This window comes from Anomaloglossus baeobatrachus (genome assembly GCF_048569485.1).
Source record: "Anomaloglossus baeobatrachus isolate aAnoBae1 chromosome 1 unlocalized genomic scaffold, aAnoBae1.hap1 SUPER_1_unloc_4, whole genome shotgun sequence".
Classification (NCBI taxonomy): Eukaryota; Metazoa; Chordata; class Amphibia; order Anura; family Aromobatidae; genus Anomaloglossus; species Anomaloglossus baeobatrachus.
Window position 1 is genome coordinate 532016 of NW_027441777.1, and position 16906 is coordinate 548921.

Sequence of the window (16906 nt, forward strand, 5' to 3'; positions counted from 1 at the left end):
GGTCTGGGGTAATATCACCACTTCCAGAGACAGAGGTCAGACAAGGCCACTACTTTTCGGTTATTCTTGATGAAGAAACCCAATGGCTCTCACAGGGTTTTAATAAACTTAAAACCCTTGAACCAGTACTTAACCTACACACGGTTTAAAATGGAATCAGTCAAGTCCATAATTCCACTAATCGAGTGCAATTTCGTAATGGCAATAATCGACCTAAAGGATGCCTACTACCATATCCTAATCCACCAGTCTCACAAGAAATTCTTGGAGTTTGTGGTGTCTCACAACCGGAAAATATTACACTACCAGTGTAACGTAAACCCATTTGCATCTGCTCAACTCCTTGTGTGTTCACATAGCTGATGGCAGAGGTTGTGGCTTTCATTAGGGAACAAGACTTCTGCATCGTTCCCTACCTCAATGGGTTCCTTGTCCTTGCTCCTCAACTCCGGTACTCGAACAGCACATACAGATAACCCTCGAAGTCCTAAAGAAGTTGGGGTGGATGGTAAATCCAAGGAAGTCCGATCTGAAACCCTCCACAAGGAAGAGTTTCCTCAGAATCCTACTAGACTCAAGCAAGCAAACATCCTTCCTGCCCAGGGAAAACCAGTCAGAAATCAATTCCAATTCTCAGCGATACACAGTCAGAGATCGGTAACACTGAGGTCGCCAATGTCAATACTGGGATCCATGACATCGTACATCCAAGCAGTAGCCTAGGCCCAGGCCTGCATGAGAATCCTGCAGACACACATCCTAGCCTCTTGGGACGGATCACTGGTATGGTCATGAGACCGCAAAAGATCTTGCAAAAAACCCATAAACGATGATGGAAGATAATGCACAAGAGTAGTTGGAAACTTAGCTGGCTGCAATCCACTAACTGTACAAATAAAAGAAGCAGTGGAGCGTTCCTAACCAACGTAGATGCCTTGTCACCGCCGGAGAACTAACTAACCTCAAAGATGAAATGAGAAATCTTGACTTGCCTCAGAATTGCCCCAAAGGAAAGAGACAAGCCCCCAACATATAACGACGGTGATATAAGAAAGAACAACACACAGATGGAAAGTATAGGGTTAAGCAAAGTGAGGCCCTGCTAGCTAGATACAAAAGGATAGGATAGATTTCCTAGTTACAGCCAATAAAAACCATTAAAAAAATACCAACACCTGATAATCAAAAATTCCTTAAAAAGATCACACGATCTTTCCTCCCACTATATCAGGAATTCTTGTGCAAATACATGAGATACAAAAAATACAAACTCTAGATTAGATTAGACTGGGAGCAAAACTCCCTTTCTTGCTGGGACTAAATCGTCCTCCAAACAAAGTGCAGGGAGAGCACTTATTCATGCAAGAAACAAAAAGGTGCATGAGAACTAATTAAATCTCAGAAGGAAAAAACAAAAATACTTAGGAGGCATAGCTGCAGACCAGGATGACATGTAAACAAAACCGATGCAAAGGAGCGAAAAAAATCGCTGCAGAAATCATTCCTGGAGAGTCCAAAAAAGGAGCAGAAAAAATGCAAAACAGACCTTGCAGGGAAAGGCAAAAGCCTCAAAGCTGGAGGACAAAATTCAGGACATTTTCTCATTGAGCAGAAACAATTATCACCGGCAAGGGCTAGACAGAAATTGCCTTCCTTTATTCCTCCAGGCTGGACTCCATAGGCTTCCTGGAACAGCAATCATCTCCTGCACTTGTCTGAGCAACAGATGCAGAATCAGACCCACTACCAGCACTAGCCACCAGAGGGAGCCCAGAAACACTCTCGGGAACAGCACCATGTCTGATGATATTCACAACAGATCGCCCAGGTCCCTAGACAAGAAGGTCCTTCTATCTGGGCGGATAAGAGTATAAATTTTATTGTAGATGTCCAAGAAAGTATGCCAGCCAGAGAGGTTGGGGAGCAGTGATATAACAAATATCCTTCCAGGGACTCTGGACTCAACATCAGCTGCAAGTCTTCCCCTGTCAGGAAACTGAAAGTAGTAGTCTACAATGTGTGCAGACTTATTAGGCAAATGAATATTTTGTTCTCATGACAATTTGTATACATGTTGTCCTACTCTAAGCTGTATAGGCTTGAGAGCCAACTACCAATTAAGGAAATCAGGTGATGTGCATCTCTGTAATGAGGAGGGGTGTGGTGTAATGACATCACTACCCTATATAAGGGGTGCATACTTATTAGGCAACTTCCTTTCGAAATATGGGTCAGAAGAGAGATTTGACGGGCTCTGAAAAGTCCAAAATTGAGAGATATCTTGCAGAGGGATGCAGCAGTCTTGAAATTGCCAAACATTTCAAGCGTGATCAAGCGTTTCATGGCAAATAGCCAACAGGGTCGCTAGAAGCGTGTTGGGCAAAATAACTGCCCATGAATTGAGGAAAATCCAGCGTGAAGCTGCCAAGATGCCATTTGCCACCAGTTTGGCCATAATTCATAGCTGCAACGTTAATGGAGTATCAAAAAGCACAAGGTGTGCCATACTCAGGGACATGGCCAAGGTAAGGAAGGCTGAAAAATGGCCACCTTTTGAACAAGAAACATAACATAAAACGTCAAGACTGGGCCAAGAAATATCTTAAGAATGATTTTTCAAAGGTTTTATGGACTGATGAAATGAGAGTGACTCTTGATGGGCCAGATGGATGGACCAGAGGCTGATCAGTAAAGGACAGAGAGCTCCACTCCGACTCAGACACCAGCAAGATGGAGATAGGGTACTGGTATGGGCTGGCATTATCAAAGATAAACTTGTGGGACCTTTTCGGGTTGAGGATGGAGTGAAGCTCAACTCCCAGACCTACTGCCAGTTTCTGGAAGACAACTTCTTCAAGCAGTGGTACAGGAAGAAGTCGGTATCGTTCAAAAAAAACCATGCTTTTCATGCAGGACAATGCTCCATCACATGCATCCAACTACTCCACAGCGTGGCTGGCCAGTAAAGGTCTAAAAGATGAAAAAATAATGACATGGCCCCCTTGTTCACCTGATCTGAACCCCATAGAGAACCTGTGGTCCCTCATAAAATGTGAGATCTACAGGGAGGGAAAACAGTACACCTCTTGGAACAGTGTCTGGGAGGCTGTGGTGGCTGCTACATGCAATGTTGATCGTAAACAGATCAAGCAACTGACAGAATCTATGGATGGTAGGCTGTTGAGTGTCATCATAAAGAAAGGTGGCTATATTGGTCACTAATTTTTTTCGGTTTTATTTTTGCATGTCAGAAATCTTTGTCTAAATTTTGTGCAGTTATATTGGTTGACCTTGTGAAAATACACAAATGAGATGGGAATATATTTTGTTTTTATTAAGTTGCCTAATAAGTCTGCACAGTAATAGTTAGCTGCACAAACCGATATCCTCCTAAGATAGCCAATTCTAAAAAAAAAAATACTCCAACTTCCAAAAATATTAAGCTCTGATATTTATGAGTCTTTTGGGTTGATTGAGAACATAGTTGTTGATCAATAATAAAAAAAAATCCGCTAAAGTACAACTTGCCTAATAAGTCTGCACCCAGTGTAGGTTCTCAAAGCTGCAGTTACTCTTATCAGCCTAGCCCAAGAAGCATACACCAAATATACAACCCACCCCACCAGGGTCCACTCTTCTTCTTTTTTTTTTTTTTTTTTACCCATTACCTCCACAGGTCGAACCTGGTGGTTTGTCTTCTGAAGCCACACTCCTGAAAGCCAGAGGCCAGCCTGTCGGACAGGGTAATCGAAACCCTTCAGACGTGCAGCCCACCAGTAACCAACGCCATTTATAAAAAAATATGGAACACCTGGTGTAAACCCAACATTCCAGACCCATTCCGTCCTAACATAGCTCTGTTAAGGATGTGACTCAAGCGGTCCCTCTCGATCTGACTGCTGTTCCAAATTATTTTGTCATGTGTGCACATGAGATTAAATAACGAACAACAAGTCTGTTATAACTATCTCCATGACAGACTCTGATGCAACTGAACTTTATTCTTAGACAAAGCCCCTAGACCAAAAGGTAAAGGGCTGTAAACAAAAGTTTTAGTCCAATCAAGTATCGTACCGTGCTTTTCCAAAAATAAGACACTGTCTTATATTTTTTTTGCCCCCCAAAAAAGCACTAGGGCTTATTTTTGGAGGAGGTCTTATTCTTGGAGAAACACGGTTGGGGGTAAGTTTACCCCCCAAAAAAGCAGACCCCCCCACTTCACAGGAGACTCATACTCACCAGACCAGGACGTCTGCGTGGTTCCCAGGTCCTCCTGTGATCTCCGCTCGGTGCTGCACGCCGTCCTACCCTGCTGCTAGCTGACACGTTGACACACACAGAAGATCCCAGACACACACAGCAGATCTCACACACACAGCAGATCTCACACACACCAGATCACAGATATACACAGCAGATCACACACAGCAGATCGCAGGCACACACAGCTGATCACAGATACACACAGCCGATCACAGGCACACACACACAGCAGATCGCAGATATACACAGCAGATCACACACAGCAGATTGCAGGCACACACAGCCTATCACAGATACACACATCCGATCGCAGGCACACACAGCCGATCACAGATACACACATCCTATCACAGGCACACACAGCCGATCAGATACACACATCCTATCACAGACACACACAGCCGATCACAGATACACACATCTGATCGCAGGCACACACAGCCGATCACAGATACTGCCTCTCAGGATTCTCCCGGCGAGAAGAGATCGGTGTCGCTGGATAAGGTGAGTGTGTATGCGATCCGATGTGTGTGCGATCCGATGTTTGTCTGTGTGATTTGATGTTTGCGTGTGATCCGATGTTTGTGTGTGCGATCTGATTATGTGTGCGATCTGACTGTGTGTGCGATCCGATGTTTCTGTGTGAGATCTGGTGTGTGTGTGAGATCTAATTTTTTGTGTGTGTGTGTGTGAGCTGATGTGTGCGGGTGTGAGCTGATGTGTGCGCGTGTGCGATCACTGCAGGTCCTGCCGCTCAGTGTCGGGTGAGTGTAATTGCCGGGTGCCGCTGTCTATAATGAAGTGTCCTGCAGTATCTGTAACTTTTTTAGCTGCACGGACACTTCATTATTGATTCGGGACTAGGGCTTATTTTCGGGGGAGGGCTTATATTTAAGCCTTTCTCCGAAAATGCTGAAAATCCCTGCTAGGGCTTATTTTTGGGGGAGATCTTATTTTTGGAAAAACACGGTAGGTCGGGGCTTCAAGACATATAGAAATTAGCATAGTCTCTTCTCTGGATTGGTCAGTCCAAGCTCTAGGAATTCTTGTGTTCATCATCTTGGGAGTTGGCCAGAATGTAGGCACCATCTTTAAAGTTACATATACTAATATATACTGTGTTTAAGGAAAATCACTAAATATACAATATACATATATACGCATGTTAGTAAGAAACAAGAACATTCATAAATATGTGTGTTAGTTTACATTTACTAAACTATACACCTGAGTCTATGAAATGGCTGAATTAAGTATTTTTTCGATACTCAATTCTTATCCTCAACAGCTCAAATCTTAGTGTTTTTGCAGAATGGGCTAAAGAAAGGCCTCAGACCTGGTACACTTAAGGTCCAAATCTCGGCTCTAGGTTCCTACTTTCATCAAAACCTTGCAGGCCACCGTTGGATCAAAAGTTTCATGTCAGTTAGGTTAAGACCCAGACAAGTCAACCTAGTTCCCCTTTTGGATTTGAAAATAGTTCTTAAAGGACTAACACAACCTCCCCTTTGAGCCAGTTACCTCATCAAACCTAAGAATCTTATCCTGGAAAACCACCTTTCTGGTGGCAGTCACCACAGCCAGACGAAAAGGTGAACTCTAGGCTTTGTCAACAAGAGAACCGTACATAAGAATTCTCAAAGACAGAATACTATTTCGCTTAGATCAGTCATTCCTTCCAAAGGTAGTATCTGAGTTTTACAGTTCCCAGAACATTGTGTTACTATTCTTCTGCCAAAAGTCTACCAATTATAAAGAAGTGGAATTCCATTCCTTAGATGTACATAGAGGACTAATGAACTACCTTCCAAGAACCAAGCCCTTGCGGAAGGACCAAAGTCTCTTCTTCTAAATCATTGGTAAAAACACGGGCAAGAAAGCTGCCAAGAGTACAATCGCTAACTGGATTAAAAATGCAATCAGCGAAGCATGCAAGAACCAGGGTCTCACAGCTCATTTTACCAGATCAGTGTCCGTCTTTTGGGCCGAGAAACCAGACTCCTCCATTGAGCAGATTTGCAGAGCCACCACTTGGTCCTCAGTCCATACCTTCTTAAAGCATTATAGGCTATATTTGCTATCTAATAAAGACCTAGCCTTTGGTCGAAAGGTCCTTAAAGCTGTTGCCCCCCCCCCCCCCACCTCCTAAGTGTATTTGTTGGTACTCCTCCTGTGGTGGTGTTGTAGATGGAGAATAAAGAAAATAGAATTTGTCTTACCGGTAATTCAGTTTCTAGGAACCCTTCATGACAGCGCGGTTATTCCCTCTGTCTGTTTTGCACTTAGTGGCTTATTTCTGAAATAAAAGATTTAGACCATTCATGCTAGTGGTTTCTTGAAAAAACAACACAACACTGCAGATGGGAGGTGGGAAGAGGTTATTTATCCTCTTTGTGTTTCCAGTCCATATTAGGGTGGAGAGTTAACTCCTGTGGTGCTGTCGTGGAGGGTTTCCTAGAAACTGAATTACCAGTATGACAAATCCTATTTTCTCCTCCAGTATTAGATGTTATATACTTGTGTAATGAGAGCGGTGGAGACGGCAGGATCACAGCTGACCACAGATTTCACATGTCAGGATCTTATCACCATTATTCCCGGGGACTTTTACAATATTTTGTTTTGCAGCTTTTGGATCTGGATAAAGATCTGAACAATATTAATTCTCCAGAGATAAATGCGAGGGGCGATCAGCGGAGTAAAGAGGATATTCCTACAGATCACCGCGCCGGTGAGTACAGACCACCGAATAACGCAAACAAGTCACACATTACAATTTCTCCGCTCCTTCCGGTGTCAGTTTTTCCAGTGGTATATTAACCCTTCATGTAAAATAAACCTGAAATGTGAATGAATCTGTGATCCCGATGCAGGTGATAACACGGGATGTGCAGTTATGTAATAGAAGAGAAATACAGCTGGATGTGAATTCTACCGATGTGAGCGAGGACGAGCTGTCAGGGCTGATGAGGGGTTTCTCCAGTTTAGGGACTAAGAATCCATTATCTCCTATTACAGTCATGTCAGTGTGTGAGAGATACAAAACATGGGGTCATAAACCCAAATAACCGGAGCGGATGGAGATTACTGCTTTGAGGGTCGGTAATGCTGCTTACCAGGGAGGAGGCAGAGACAAAGATGGCAGAGCATTATCATCACATAACAAATATCATGGTTACATGAAGATGAGCGTCACCTCTTATATATAACCCATTGTGTCCTGATAGGATGTCCGGGGTCCAGCAATTTAATCCTGATATTGGGGGGTGGGATTCTTGGGCGATTCTTTTACTGACGTCATTTCATCTGTGAATGTGCCGGATACGAGTTTAATAATAGCAAATGGCATAAACTATTTCTATGTTCTGATTTTTTTTTTTTTTTCTAGGAGTCAAAATGTTCAGATTTATTTTTTTTTCTTTTTAATCACAAGATGCTGAAATGTAACAAATCTCTCCTTGGTTGCTTATTTGTGTTTCTGACTTATTTATGGAAGGAAAGGGGCTGCAGAGTGGTATTCTGTAAGAATTAATTGTTCCTGCACTGGCTCGCCTCCTCTTTTTGCAGCGCTCGGATCATCCTGCTGTGCAGCTCCTTTCCTTCCATGATCAGCTCCCTGGTCTTGGGCGGTCGGTGCTGCAGCTTCCGGAGGATTTTTGCTGCGCTGTTTCCAGTGTTGTACCTGCTAGCACAACTTGCTGTGGTGAGCGCCGTATTTTGACCCTAACCTTAATGGCATCATAAAGTATAATTCCTCTTATGTCGCCTTATATAAGGCAGCCATGGACACTGTGCTTATGTTACCAGATATGATATTCAGTATATAATCAATATTATTAACTCATTTTCTGTGTGATTTCTTTTTGGAATTGTGGAAGAGTAGTCTTAAATATAATAAAACCATCACAATCTGGGCAGCACAACGATACTTCAGTTAGGGGCCTGAATTTACCAATAAAAACCAAGTTCAAATGCTACAATTTTTAAAATTTATAAAATCTGTTTTATTCTTTTGACAGAATATTGTGGTATTATACAGAATACATATGAAGAACAAGTCATTATCCCAGATAAGTCCTCAGTCCTTCACATTCAAGATCCGTCATCTTATGCTTCTAAACAATATCCTGGGTCACCTCAGAATGTTAAGCAAAATAAAAGCCACATAAGGAGGCATCAACAGCAACAAACTCACACAAGGGATAAGCCGTACTCCTGTTCAGAATGTGAGATATGTTTTAATCAAAAATCACAGCTTATTTTACATCTAAAAGCTAGTCAATGTGGAAAATGTTTAACCCAAAAGTCTGCTCTAATTTCACATAATATAATTCACAAAGGAAAACCATTTTCTTGTCCAGAATGTGTAAAATGTTTTACTTTTAAATCAAGACTTATTCAACATCTAAAAATTCACACAGGGGAGAAGCCATTTTCATGTTCAGAATGTAGAAAATGTTTTGTTAAGAAATCAACGCTTGACCTGCATATAAAAATTCACACAGGGGAGAAGCCGTTTTTATGTTCAGAATGTGGGAAATGTTTTATTCAGAAATCACAGCTTGATTGGCATATAAAAACTCACACGGGGGAGAAGCCATTTTCATGTCCAGCATGTGGGAAATGTTTTATTCTGAAATCACAACTTGATAGGCATATAAAAACTCATACAGGTGAGAAGCCATTTTCATGTTCAGAATGTGGGAAATGTTTTATTCTGAAATCACACCTTGATAAGCATATAAAAACTCATACAGGTGAGAAGCCATTTTCATGTTCAGAATGTGGGAAATGTTTTCTTCTGAAATCACTGCTTGATTTGCATATTAAAACTCATACGGGGGAGAAGCCATTTTCATGTTCAGAATGTGGGAAATGTTTTATTCAGAAATCACAACTTAATTTGCATATAAAAACTCACACAGGGGAGAAGCCAATTTCATGCTCAGAATGTGGGAAATGTTTTATTCAGAAATCAAACCTTCGTCAGCATATAAAAACTCACACAGGGGAGAAGCCATTTTCATGTCCACAATGTGGGAAATGTTTTATTCGGAAATCACATCTTGATGACCATATCAAAACTCATACGGGGGAAAAGCCATTTTCATGTCCAGCATGTGGGAAATGTTTTTTTCAGAAATCACACCTTGATAAGCATATAAAAACTCATACAGGGGATAAGCCATTTTCATGTTCAGAATGTGGGAAATGTTTTATTCTGAAATCACACCTTGATAGGCATATAAAAACTCATACAGGGGAGAAGCCATTTTCATGTGTAGAATGTGTGAAATGTTTTTTTCAGAAATCACACCTTGATAAGCATATAAAAACTCATACAGGGGAGAAGCCATTTTCATGTTCAGAATGTGGGAAATGTTTTATTCTGAAATCACACCTTGATAGGCATATAAAAACTCATACAGGGGAAAAGCCATTTTCATGTGCAGAATGTGTGAAATGTTTTTTTCGGAAATCACACCTTGATAGGCATATGAAAACTCATACAGGGGAGAAGCCATTTTCATGTCCACAATGTGGGAAATGTTTTATTCAAAAATCACATCTTGATGACCATATAAAAACTCATACGGGGGAAAAGCCATTTTCATGTTCAGAATGTGGGAAATGTTTTATTCGGAAAGCAAATCTTGATGACCATATAAAAACTCATACGGGGGAAAAGGCATTTTCATGTTCAGAATGTGGGAAATGTTTTATTCGGAAAGCAAATCTTGCTGGACATATAACAACTCACAGAAGGTAGCAGACATTTTTATGTTTATAATTTGGGAAATGTTATACAGTGGAATCTTGGTTTTAGAGTAAGGCTAATTTCACACATCAGTTTTTTTCCATCAGGCACAATCCGGAAAAAAACGGGTAAAACTGATCCGGCGCCGGATCCGTTTTATCCCCATTGATTTGTATTAGCGCCGGATTGTGCCTGATGGCCTTGCGTTGCATCCGGCTTTTGCCAGATCCGTCATAATTGCCTAAAGCGGCGTCCGGAGGGAACGTATCTTGTAACGTTTTTTTCTTCGGCGCTCCATTGGGAGACCCAGACGATTGGGGTGTATAGCACTGCCTCCGGAGGCCACACAAAGCATTACACTAAAAAGTGTAAGGCCCCTCCCCTTCTGGCTATACACCCCCAGTGGGATCACTGGCTCACCAGTTTTCTGCTTTGTGCGAAGGAGGTCAGACATCCACGCATAGCTCCACTGTTTAGTCAGCAGCAGCTGCTGACTATGTCGGATGGAAGAAAAGAGGGCCCATACTAGGGCCCCCAGCATGCTCCCTTCTCACCCCACTTGCGGTTTGTAAGGTTGAGGTACCCATTGCGGGTACGGAGGCGGGAGCCCACATGCTGTTTTCCTTCCCCATCCCCCTGAGGGGCTCTGAGGAAGTGGGATCTTACCGGCCTCCAAGCCCTGAGGCCGGGCTCCGTCCACAGACCCATTGAACCTGCTGGATTAGGAGCCGGGGTACCGTTCAGGGACAAGGCCCTGCAACATTCAGGTACTCTGTGTCCCCCTATGGACTGGCCGCGCACACTCCAGACTTGCTGGGTGTGCTAGTGCGCCGGGGACAGTAGCGCTGCGCGCTGGGGTTTGAGTCACTGCAGCTTGGCTGAGTGACTTTATGTATTGGGAACTACCGCGCCGGCCGCTCCGGGAGCGGCGGCGCGGTTGGGACTTGTAGTGCGCCGGGGACTTAGCGCCGACCGTGCTTTTACGGCGGCGGCGCTTATAAATCTAGTCCCCGGCTTTTGCGGCCTAGCTCCGCTTCGTTCCCGCCCCCTCCCTGTCAATCAGGGAAGGGGACAGGCGTTGTGCAATCGTCAGCGCCGAGGGCTGGAGCCTTATTTACATGCTCCAGCCCTCTCACTGGGCACAGTGGGACGCAGGTTTCCTGCTTTTTGTCTGAGCACACCCAGGGCCCGCCCCCCCTCCACAGAGACGCCGGCAGCCATTCCTGCATGCAGTCTGGCTGGGGAACGGACACAGGCTCTGGGAGACCCAGACAAGGGATTTCTGGCGACCACACACCCGCGTTAAGTGGGCGGTAAGCAGCACATTCGTGCTGGCCCCACTAGTGCCACAGTGTTATTTGGTGTACTTTTTCCTGTACCAGATATATCTATATATATTGCACTGTAAGGTCGCTTCTTGGCTGTATACCCCTATTGCTCTGAGGAGACGACAACATGTCATCTGCAAAACGCAAGGGTGCCAAGACACAGGCTGTGAACGCTGCTTGTGCCGCTTGTGGGGCTAATCTACCGGCAGGTTACAATGACCCCCATTGTGTGCAATGTTCGGTCCCTGTGCCACTTCGTCAGCCGGAGCCTATGGTGGTAGTGGCCCAGGCAGAGTCGCCGGTGAACCCTGTCCCGGTGACGGGGACAGAGTTTGCTGTTTTTGCTGACAGGATGTCTGTCACTATGACAAAAATCCTAGAGACCTTGCAGGCCAGGCCAGTTACTCAGACCATGGACACTGCTGCGGCAACGTTCCCCGGTCCCCCTCAGTTGGAGTTAATCAGTGCTTCAAGGGGGTCACAGGCATCTCAGCCTGACGGCTCTGATTCAGATGACAGTCCCAGGCAGCCTAAGCGTGCTCGCTGGGAGAGACCCCCCACGTCATCACGGGGATCAGGGTCTCAGCGAGAAGAGTCTCTACATGATGAGACAGAGGAGGGTGATCAGGAGTCTAATCCTGAAACCGCTCTCAATCTGGATACTCCTGATGGTGACGCCATGGTAAATGACCTTATAGGGGCCATCAATAGTCTATTGGAAATTTCTCCCCCTGCCCCTTCTGCAGAGGAGGCAGCTGCACAGCAGGAGAAGTTCCATTTCAGGTATCCCAAGCCTAAACTGAGTACTTTTCTGGACCACGCTGACTTCAGAGAATCAGTCCAGAAACACCATGCCTACCCAGATAAGCGTTTCTCCAAACGTCTTAAGGATACACGTTATCCCTTTCCCCCTGACGTGGTCAAACGCTGGACCCAGTGTCCAAAGGTGGATCCCCCAATCTCCAGGCTTGCAGCTAGATCCATAGTTGCAGTGGAAGATGGGGCTTCGCTTAAAGATGCCAATGACAGACAGATGGACCTTTGGTTAAAGTCTGTCTATGAAGCTATTGGCGCGTCGTTTGCTCCAGCATTCGCGGCCGTGTGGGCACTCCAAGCTATTTCAGCTGGCCTGGCACAGGTGGACTCTATCATATGTCCAGCAGTGCCGCGAGTAGCATCCCTAACCTCGCAAATGTCTGCGTTTGCGACTTACGCTATCAACGCTGTCCTGGACTCTACAAGCCGTACCTCAATTGCGTCTGCCAACTCTGTTGTCTTGCGCAGAGCCTTGTGGTTAAAGGAATGGAAAGCGGATTCTGCTTCCAAAAAATGTTTAACCAGCTTGCCGCTATCTGTAGATAGACTGTTTGGTGAACAATTGGCTGAAATCATTAAGCAATCCAAGGGTAAGGACTCCTCCTTACCCCAGCCCAGATCAAGCAAACCTCAACAGAGGAAGTGGCAGTCGAGGTTTCGGTCCTTTCGAGGCTCCAGCAAGACCCATTTCTCCTCGTCCAAAGGGACTCAGAAGGAGCAAAGGAGCTCAGATTCCTGGCGGGCTCAGTCACGCCCCAAGAAAGCAACCGGAGGAACCGCTTCCAAGGCGGCTGCCTCATGACTTTCGGCCTCAGCCCTCCGCATCCTCGGTCGGTGGCAGGCTCTCCCGCTTTTGCGACATTTGGCTGCCACAGGTCAAAGACCGGTGGGTAGCAGACATTTTGTCTCACGGGTACAGGATAGAATTCAGTTCTCGTCCTCCGCCTCGGTTCTTCAGAACCTCCCCACATCCCGACCGAGCAGATGCCCTTCTGCAGGCGGTGTGCTCACTAAAAGCAGAAGGAGTGGTGATCCCTGTTCCTCTGCAGGAACAAGGGCAAGGTTTTTACTCCAATCTCTTCGTGGTTCCAAAAAAGGACGGCTCGTTCCGTCCTGTTCTGGACCTAAAGCTGCTCAACAAGCATGTGAACGCCAGGCGGTTCCGGATGGAATCCCTCCGCTCCGTCATTGCCTCAATGTCTCAAGGAGATTTCCTTGCATCAATAGACATCAAAGATGCTTATCTCCACGTGCCGATTGCTACAGAGCACCAACGTTTCCTACGTTTCGTGATAGGAGACGACCATCTCCAGTTCGTAGCTCTGCCATTTGGTCTGGCGACAGCCCCACGGGTTTTCACCAAGGTCATGGCGGCAGTGGTAGCAGTCTTGCATTCTCAAGGTCATTCGGTGATCCCTTACTTAGACGATCTACTTGTCAAAGCACCCTCTCAAGAGGCATGCCAACACAGCCTGAATGTTGCGCTGAAGACTCTCCAGACTTTCGGGTGGATCATCAACTTTTCAAAGTCAAACCTGGCACCGACTCAATCACTAACGTATCTTGGCATGCAGTTTCATACTCTCTCAGCGATAGTGAAGCTTCCGCTGGACAAGCAGCGGTCTCTACGGACAGGGGTGCAGTCTCTCCTTCAGGGTCAGTCGCACCCCTTAAGGCGCCTCATGCACTTCCTAGGGAAGATGGTGGCAGCAATGGAGGCAGTCCCGTTCGCGCAGTTTCATCTGCGTCCACTTCAATGGGACATTCTCCGCCAGTGGGACGGGAAGACAACTTCCCTAGACAGGAAAGTCTCCCTTTCTCAGACGGCCAAGGATTCTCTGCTATGGTGGCTCCTTCCCACCTCATTAACGCAGGGAAGATCATTCCTGCCCCCATCCTGGGCAGTGGTCACGACAGACGCGAGTCTGTCAGGGTGGGGAGCAGTTTTTCTCCACCACAGGGCTCAAGGGACGTGGACTCAGCAGGAGTCCACCCTTCAGATCAATGTTCTGGAAATCAGGGCAGTGTATCTTGCCCTCTTAGCCTTCCAGCAGTGGCTGGAAGGAAAGCAGATCCGAATTCAGTCGGACAACTCCACAGCGGTGGCATACATCAACCACCAAGGAGGGACACGCAGTCGGCAAGCCTTCCAGGAAGTCAGGCGAATTCTCATGTGGGTAGAGGAAAGAGCTTCCACCATATCAGCAGTTCACATCCCGGGCGTAGAAAACTGGGAAGCAGACTTCCTCAGTCGCCAGGGCATGGACGCAGGGGAATGGTCCCTTCACCCGGACGTGTTTCAGGAAATCTGCCGCCGCTGGGGGGTGCCGGACGTCGACCTAATGGCGTCTCGGCACAACAACAAGGTCCCGACCTTCATAGCGCGGTCTCGCGATCAAAGAGCTCTGGCGGCAGACGCCTTAGTGCAAGATTGGTCGCAGTTCCGGCTCCCTTATGTGTTTCCACCTCTGGCACTCTTGCCCAGAGTGTTACGCAAGATCAGATCCGATTGCGGCCGCGTCATACTAGTCGCCCCAGACTGGCCGAGGAGGTCGTGGTACCCGGATCTGTGGCATCTCACGGTCGGCCAACCGTGGGCACTACCAGACCGTCCAGACTTACTGTCCCAAGGGCCGTTTTTCCATCGGAATTCTGCGGCCCTGAACCTGACTGTGTGGCCATTGAGTCCTGGATCCTAGCGTCTTCAGGATTATCCCAAGGGGTTGTTGCCACCATGAGACAGGCTAGGAAGTCCACTTCTGCTAAGATCTACCACAGAACGTGGAAGATTTTCTTATCCTGGTGCTCTGCACAAGGAGTATCTCCCTGGCCATTCGCGTTACCGGTCTTTCTTTCCTTCCTGCAATCTGGGTTGGAAAAGGGCTTGTCGCTCGGCTCCCTTAAAGGGCAAGTCTCGGCACTATCCGTGTTTTTTCAGAAGCGTCTAGCACGACTTTCTCAGGTGCGCACGTTCCTGCAGGGGGTTTGTCATATCGTACCTCCGTACAGGCGGCCGTTAGATCCGTGGGATCTAAACAAGGTCCTTGTTACTCTCCAGAAGCCGCCCTTCGAGCCTCTGAGGGATGTGTCACTTTCCCGACTCTCACAGAAAGTGGCCTTTCTGGTAGCGGTCACGTCTCTTCGGAGAGTGTCTGAACTAGCAGCGCTGTCATCCAAAGCTCCTTTCCTGGTGTTCCACCAGGACAAGGTAGTGCTGCGTCCCATTCAGGAGTTTCTCCCTAAGGTGGTATCCTCTTTTCATCTTAATCAGGATATCTCTTGCCTTCCTTTTATCCGCATGCAGTTCATCGGTATGAAAAGGATTTACATTTGTTGGATCTGGTGAGAGCACTCAGAATCTACATTTCCCGCACGGCGCCCCTGCGCCGCTCGGATGCACTCTTTGTCCTTGTCGCTGGTAAGCGCAAAGGGTCGCAGGCTTCTAAAGCCACCCTGGCTCGATGGATCAAAGAACCGATTCTTGAAGCCTACCGTTCTGCTGGGCTTCCAGTTCCATCAGGGCTGAAGGCCCATTCTACCAGAGCCGTGGGTGCGTCCTGGGCATTACGACACCAGGCTACGGCTCAACAGGTGTGCCAGGCAGCTACCTGGTCGAGTCTGCACACTTTCACCAAACATTATCAGGTGCATACCTATGCTTCGACGGACGCCAGCCTAGGTAGAAGAGTCCTGCAGGCGGCAGTTGCCTCCCCGTAGGGGAGGGCTGTCTTTGCAGCTCTAACATGAGGTATTTCTTTACCCACCCAGGGACAGCTTTTGGACGTCCCAATCGTCTGGGTCTCCCAATGGAGCGCCGAAGAAGAAGGGAATTTTGTTACTTACCGTAAATTCCTTTTCTTCTAGCTCCTATTGGGAGACCCAGCACCCGCCCTGTTGTCCTTCGGGATTTTTGGTTGTTTTTCGGGTACACATGTTGTTCATGTTGAATGGTTTTCAGTTCTCCGATGTTACTTCGGAGTGAATTTGTTTAAACCAGTTCTTGGCTTTCCTCCTTCTTGCTTTTGCACTAAAACTGGTGAGCCAGTGATCCCACTGGGGGTGTATAGCCAGAAGGGGAGGGGCCTTACACTTTTTAGTGTAATGCTTTGTGTGGCCTCCGGAGGCAGTGCTATACACCCCAATCGTCTGGGTCTCCCAATAGGAGCTAGAAGAAAAGGAATTTACGGTAAGTAACAAAATTCCCTTCTTGTCCGGCAAAAAACCTGCATCGCGCCGGATGCGGCGCGATACGGCGTGTTTTACAATGGAAGCCTATGGACGCCGGATCCAGTTTACTGCGGTAAAAATGGATGCGGCCGCTGGATCCGTTTTTGTAAACTGAGCATTCTCCAATGTATTGAAAAAAACGGATCCAGCAAAAAAAAAAAAACGGACGAAAAGGATGCAATAACGGATGCGCCGGATCCGGTTTTTGACGGATCAGGTATATTGGAACCGTCAAAAAAAAAGGATCAGGCACATCAGTTTTTGCATATTCTGCGCCGGATCCGTTGCATCAGGCACACGCCGGATTGTGCCTGATGCCAAAAACTGATGTGTGAAATTAGCCTTACTGAGTTTGAGAGCGTATTGCAAGACAAGCAAAGCTTTTTAAAAATGTGTAACTTTAAGAGCAATGCTTTGCAATAAGAGCAAATATTCACTGCAAACACTTGTGGTTCAGTCCTTTCACCATGCTCTGATCCGCTCTGGAGGTAACTTTCTGTACATATGTACAGTA

General features: G+C 46.3%; 2 protein-coding genes across 2 annotated transcripts in view; both read left to right on the forward strand.

Annotated features, from left to right (window-relative positions):
* LOC142258671 (uncharacterized) overlaps positions 1-10336 on the forward strand; it is an 81497-nt gene extending 71161 nt beyond the window's left edge. The window contains exons 11-12 of the mRNA XM_075331293.1: positions 6892-6994; positions 8283-10336. Of these exons, the coding sequence (XP_075187408.1) occupies positions 6892-6994; positions 8283-10033 (1854 nt within the window). The 3' untranslated portion in view covers positions 10034-10336. The remainder of the gene's footprint in view (positions 1-6891; positions 6995-8282) is intronic.
* The window catches only part of LOC142258673 (uncharacterized), a 333416-nt gene that overhangs the window by 102073 nt on the left and 214437 nt on the right, over positions 1-16906 (forward strand). The gene's annotated exons all lie outside the window — the stretch shown is intronic.